Consider the following 6,216-nt stretch of genomic DNA (forward strand, 5'->3'; position numbering starts at 1 on the left):
ATGAAAAACTTATAAGTTTTCCAACCTATTATTTCTAAAAAACAAAAATTTCTCTCAATCAAACGTTACCTAGGATAAAAATTAACAAAAAAAAAATATACGGACAAATTAGAGACATACCATGTGTTGATGATATTAAGAGGTGTTAAATTCGTAATTAACTGTTCGAATTACGAGAGCGAGTAATTGTATGTGTTCTTATTGTATGGGGCTATTGTGGTCTACGATACTACGTACGCAGTACTTACTGTATGGGACTAATACTTTGTGAGTCATGATCGAAAATTATAGCAAAATTGGGTAAAAGGAGGCAGTCATGTTTTCTTTTAAGACTTAGATCACAAGTTTACAGTCAGAGATACGGAAGGAAACTACAAGTCTACAAGTTCTTGCATGCAATTTAACTGGTACACTAAAGATCTAAGGAGATAAATTCCTGCTATTCAGCACACAAATGATACAAGTAAAAAAAATACATAACTTATACGCTTATTACAACACATGAATTGAAAGAGTAAACTTGTCAGAAATTTTTTCAACATATTCAACATCACGTTCAGCAACACCAAAGCGACAAAAATAGAACGGAGTAGAAGAATGACCTCAACTGAAATGGCATTCACTATATGGGACATCAACTTGACACCTGTATGTTGTTCCATAAATATCAGGTTAGGGATTATCAGATTAAATATTATGATACAATTTTTCATTAAGTAACACCTAACATTTAAAATTTAAAGCACATTAAAATTTCACTTACCTGCTGTATATTCCTAGTGTGGACTGATTTACAGTTCCTTTAACGACCTTGGTTGTATCGTCTTGTATTTGCATTAGACCTGTTGCTCTTCTTTCTCACTCTTTGATTAAGAATGCATTCAACAAAACTGATTGACCATTCTGGTTTCCGAAAGAAGAAGACAATATAACCCAATAGTATTCCAAATACCACTCCACATGCATATCCTATAGCTACGGGTTTCCAACCAAACCTGAATTCTTCATCATGCTGAAATGTTGATGAATCTGTTGGCAATTTTTCATCATTGTGGCAAGATTTTGACAGAGGCAACCCACATAACCCTTGATTGCCTTCATAGGAATCATTCTGGAATGTGTCAAACTGCTTACCTGTTGGTATCATCCCCAACAGCTGGTTCTGTGAAAGGTTTAAGACCGAGAGGAAGTGAAGATTGGTCAATGCCTTTGGAATCTCACCTGTGAGCATGTTTGAAGAGAGGTCTAACCATTCAAGATTTTCCAAACCACCAAAGTTTTGTGGAATAACACCAGTGATTCTGTTGTGGGAAAGGTTAAGCCCTTTGAGTGACTTTAACTCTCCAATGATTGCTGGGATCACTCCTCCAAATCTGTTATCTGACAAATCAATAGTTGTGAAAGTAGTTAGGATTCTCTGCAGCTCATAAATGTTTCCTTTCATGGTGACTACCACAGAATCATAGTAACTGGAAGAATAGTTTTCTCCCGTCATATATTGCATACCATTATCAACATTCACTATCATTCCCTTAAAGTCTTCTATGCAAGCTGTTGGCAAATTGCCACTAAAATTATTGTTGGAGATGTCAAAAACCCGCAACATGGGAAAAGCATTCTTCAATTTCAAACAATTGATGGTACCATTGAACCTATTAGCACGTAAAACAAGGACTTGCAGCTGCTGAAGTGACTCCAGAAAAGTTGGAAATGTATCTTGTATCTTATTTTCTCCAAGGTCCAAAACTCTTAGCCGTTTGCACTTGACAACAGACCGAGGTAATGGTCCCTCCAATTGATTGCCATTAAAATTCATAGTCTCCAATGCTTCTATCTCTAGATAGGTTTTGGGTATCATTCCACCAAGGTTGTTCCTTCGCATATCCAAAACTGAAAGGTAAGGAAAGGTTCCAAGGCATTGAGGAAGCTTGCCCGTCAAGTTATTGTGAGACAAGTTGAGAATCTCAAGGGAGCTTGCATTGCAAATAGTTGAAGAAATGTGTCCAGTCAATTTGTTATTTGAGACAGAAAAGTATTCAATGCCAAATGTGGGAACTGGAATATCTCCTTGCAACATGTTGAAGCTAAGGTCAACGTATCGCATGGTCGCCCATGAGAGTGAGAGATACCCAACCGATGTTAGAAGGTTATGAGAAAGGTCCAAAATAGACAAAGTATATTTCCCTGTGCTATTAAACCACTTTGGAATCCTGCCATGGATTTGGTTCCTTGATAGATCTAAAGATTTAAGATATTTTAGCCTACTAAGGAGTTTTGGGAAACTATTGATATTGCATGAAGATAAATATAAATATCTAAGGTTGGGAAAGGTGTAGTGACTCCCAGTATTGTTGAAACTGAGGTAGAGAAAATTATTTTCAGAGAGATCAAGAATTTGTAGAAATTGCATATTCGAAAATTTGTGAAAATCTACAAGGACAGTCAAGTTGTTTGATGATAGACTCAACCAAGTGAGATTTTGTAGATGAAACATTGAGTTGGGAATATTACCTTGTAGCTTGTTATGAGAGAGATCACAAGAATCCAAGGACAGACAAGAGAATTCACCAATTGGCCCTGTAAGCTGATTCCCATAAAGAGATAACTTTAACATCGATGACAAAGAAAAGCACCATTGGGGAATTGTTCCATTCAGGGAGTTACCAGACATATCCAGATAAATTAAATTAGAAAGTCCACTAATTTTGTCTGGCATTGGGCCAACTAATTTATTGTATGAACAATCTAAATCACTAAGCTGAGTTAGTCCAAACAATGATGATGGCAATTGGCCCACTAGGTTGTTTCTAGAAATGTGTAAATATTCTAATTTGCTAAGCTTGTCAAACAAATCGGGGATCTCACCAACAAAATTATTAATTGAAAGATCTAAGTAAGTGAGATGTTGAAGATTTGAAAGGGATGATGGAATCTCACCGCTGAAATTGTTCCCACTAAGGTCCAAGTGTTTTAGATTTGAAAGGGATGATGGAATCTCACCGATGAAATTGTTCCCACTAAGGTCCAAGTGTTTTAGATTTGAAAGGGATGATGGAATCTCACCGCTGAAATTGTTCCCACCAAGGTCCAAGTGTTTTAGTTGCGTCAGATTAGATAAAAACACAGGAATAGGTCCTCCAAAGTGACAAAATTCAAAACTCAAATAGTTAAGAGACTCCAAATGGTTAATGGAATTGGGAAGTTTTCCTGAAAAACCAGTGTAAGAGAGATTCAAGTATCTAAGAGGAGTGCTCCGATTGAACTCTGGAAGTTCACCTTCGAGATCCCAATTGAAAGACAGATCAAGCTTTTGAAGATTGGGTAAACAGAGTATGTTATTTGCTAACTTCCCTTGCAATCCTGTATTTTGAAGACTAAGAGAGACCAAAGAGGATGAGAAATTCACTAACAAAGATAGAGAGCTCGGTTTAATGGAAGACATATCTAGGAAAACAAGAGTGAGCTCCCTTATATCAGTTGCATTTAAAATGACATTTTCCAGGGTTGCTGCTTCAATTCTCATTCCTGCTTCAATTCCAAGAAATGAGAGATCAAGAGAGACTAATTTTGAGAGCTGAGAGATTTTAGAAGGAATAACACCACTAAATGCAGAGTGAGATAGATTTAGATGAGTAAGAGCCACTTGATCACCAAAGCCGTTAGGCATTGGAGAATTGGAAAAATCATTGAAGGCAAGGTTGAGTTTTTTGAGATGAATGAGTTTGAAGAGAGTGGTGTTGGGATGAAATTCACCTTGAAGGCAACTGCAGCTAAGGTCTATGCCAATTACGTGACCTGACTTGGTGTCACAACTCACCCCTTCCCACAAGCAGCAATTCGTACCATTTTCCCATGATTCTGTCTTTGGATAAGGAGACTCACACCAACGAGAAGAGTCAGAAGAGCTATTGAGAGTAAATGAGCTCTTGAAACTAAGCAAGGCGGAGGCGTCATCATGGTTGCAAAATGGAATCAATGAAGACGTTTGTGAAGGAAAATGACAAAGCAAGAAACTCAGGACAAGAAACAGAAACCCCCCCATACTTTTATGAATTGTTTTGCTCAACAGATTCAAAGTTCCCAACCCTTGTTTAGATACTAACCCAGAAAGTGTAATCATTATATAATCTAAGCAATGCATGAACGTCATTTTATAGCCAAAACTGCATGTGAAACACAAGTGAAGTCCCGTAATGTGAAAATTGACTTGCACAATTAAGTTTTTGCGGCTTGTTATTTTGGCCCCTGTTTGAATTATAATTGATAAAACACAATTTTCATAGAAACTACAGAGGATAAAAGCAAAGTGAAGCGAGAAATAAATTAATTAAAAAATCCAATAATGTTTCACAATTTGTTGGACATAGCTACGTGATAGGTTTAAATAAGAGGGAAAACACATCGGATCGTTTGTTGACACTTGTGACCTTACCTGCATCAGACTTGTGTCAGTGCGACAGTGCCTAGTTATAAAATTAATCGGTTAAAGACTGTTTTTAAAAAGTTAATTTAATTAAAAAATTGTGTTTTAGACCATTTCAGAAACAATAATTTCTTACTAATAAATTTTTTTATTCTAACCATAACCACATATACAAGTGGTTACTACAACCATAATCATAACCAGTTATAATTGGCGTAGCCGGTTATCATTTTTAAAACACTGGTTATATATTCATAACTAGTTATATTTAAAATCAGCTATGAAAATATAACTGATTTTGAAGATTAAAAAACAGTTTTTAAAATTGACTTTATACTATTTTTCTTTCTATTTTAAAGATATTTCATATCGAAAGAAAAAAATACAAGTAATTTTACTTAAGTTGGAGTTATCATTTTAATTCATAAAATTTTAGTGGAAAACAATTTTATACATGGATTCTACGTTTGATATTGCTTGGTCAAAATTATATATGGTAGATAGGCAATTTGACATCAAATAGAATTGAGAAGTTGAGAACAAATATGCATGTTTTGATGGATACAGAGTATGAATCCAATTGTTCCCTTCATGCGGTAAAGCAAAAATAAAACAAAACAAATGTCCATTTTTATAATAGAGTAAATATTGGCACAACAAATATTCTATTATTGAAGCTATACATTTTTTTGGATGCTAAACAGAATATAGAATCTGGAAATATGAAACCAGTTAATTTGGGCACCCTTACACTTACTTTTATTTCATCTCATTTTCGCTTTTTTATTACATCATCTGTTATATTTCCTAGTTTTCTTTTCTATCTTCCTCTTTTTTTCTACTCATATAGTTCTTTTTTCACAAAAAAAAATATAGATTTCTCAATCTTGTATAATTAGACTCGGACTAACCAGATTTATACTATAATATAGAACACTCAATGTTTGTTAAAAATTGTGTATCTTTTGAGTCCATGTATGAATTATAAAGCTCTTGACGCTGATACTATATATATGACCATTTTGATAGAAATTATAAAACAAAATGAAGAGATAAAAACTAAAAACTAAAAGATCAATCACACATGCATGACTTGTAAGACCTGACAATATTATAGTTGTTTTATATTCAGGCTTGTTGCTTGACCCACTCAGACGTAAGGAAAGGACTATATAATACAGGTTTATTATGACAAAAAAATTTAAAAGAAAAATTCGAACGCAAGTCTTATAAATGAAAAAAAAAACAAAATTAATAGATATTTGATTATAATATATATATATATATATATATATATATAATCATTTTTATTAATTTTAACAAATATTTTCAATTCAACAAGTTATTAAAGATTTTAGTTTTTCAGCTCCTAACTTATCATTTACATCTTTTTTGTTCTATAAAAAAAATCAAAATTTAATGTCTATTGATTTTTTGTTTTTTTTAAATACCGGTTCTTTTTCTCAACGAAAAAAAGAATGTTTTCATAAACAGATTCAAAGTTCGAAACGCTTGATTTGATAATCTGCTTTGTAGGAGTTTAAACACGAAAAGTATAATGATTATTTGATGTAATTAAGCAATGGATGAACGTTAAATTAAATCCGACTACTTAAGAAAAATAAGATCCCACGTATAATGGAAAAATTAAGCTTGCACAAAAAATTTCCGTGTGGAATGGGGGTCAATGTATGACTTGCAAGCTCCTAATCCTGACACATGACAATCAAGATCATTTTTGTCAAAAACTATAAAGGATAAAGACAAAATAAAATGAAACAAATTAAGTAGCA

General features: G+C 33.7%; 1 protein-coding gene across 4 annotated transcripts; it reads right to left on the reverse strand.

Moving 5' to 3' along the window:
• Nucleotides 1-288: 288 nt before the first annotated feature.
• On the reverse strand, nucleotides 289-4,290 carry LOC114385399 (receptor-like protein 7). 4 transcript variants are annotated; one of them, XM_028345465.1, is made up of 3 exons: nucleotides 3,059-4,290; nucleotides 764-2,995; nucleotides 289-646 (listed from the first exon to the last, which is right to left on the reverse strand). In XM_028345465.1, the coding sequence occupies exons 1-2, from the start codon at nucleotides 4,148-4,150 to the stop codon at nucleotides 803-805; spliced, it is 3,285 nt and encodes a 1,094-aa protein (XP_028201266.1). In that variant the 5' UTR covers nucleotides 4,151-4,290; the 3' UTR covers nucleotides 289-646; nucleotides 764-802. The 4 variants fall into 4 exon arrangements, with proteins under 4 accessions (XP_028201266.1, XP_028201267.1, XP_028201268.1 ...); XM_028345466.1 differs by having other exon boundaries at nucleotides 764-1,380; nucleotides 1,507-4,290; XM_028345467.1 differs by having other exon boundaries at nucleotides 764-3,525; nucleotides 3,754-4,289.
• Nucleotides 4,291-6,216: the final 1,926 nt, after the last annotated feature.

Source organism: Glycine soja, chromosome 14 (assembly GCF_004193775.1).
Source record: "Glycine soja cultivar W05 chromosome 14, ASM419377v2, whole genome shotgun sequence".
Lineage (NCBI taxonomy): Eukaryota > Viridiplantae > Streptophyta > Magnoliopsida > Fabales > Fabaceae > Glycine > Glycine soja.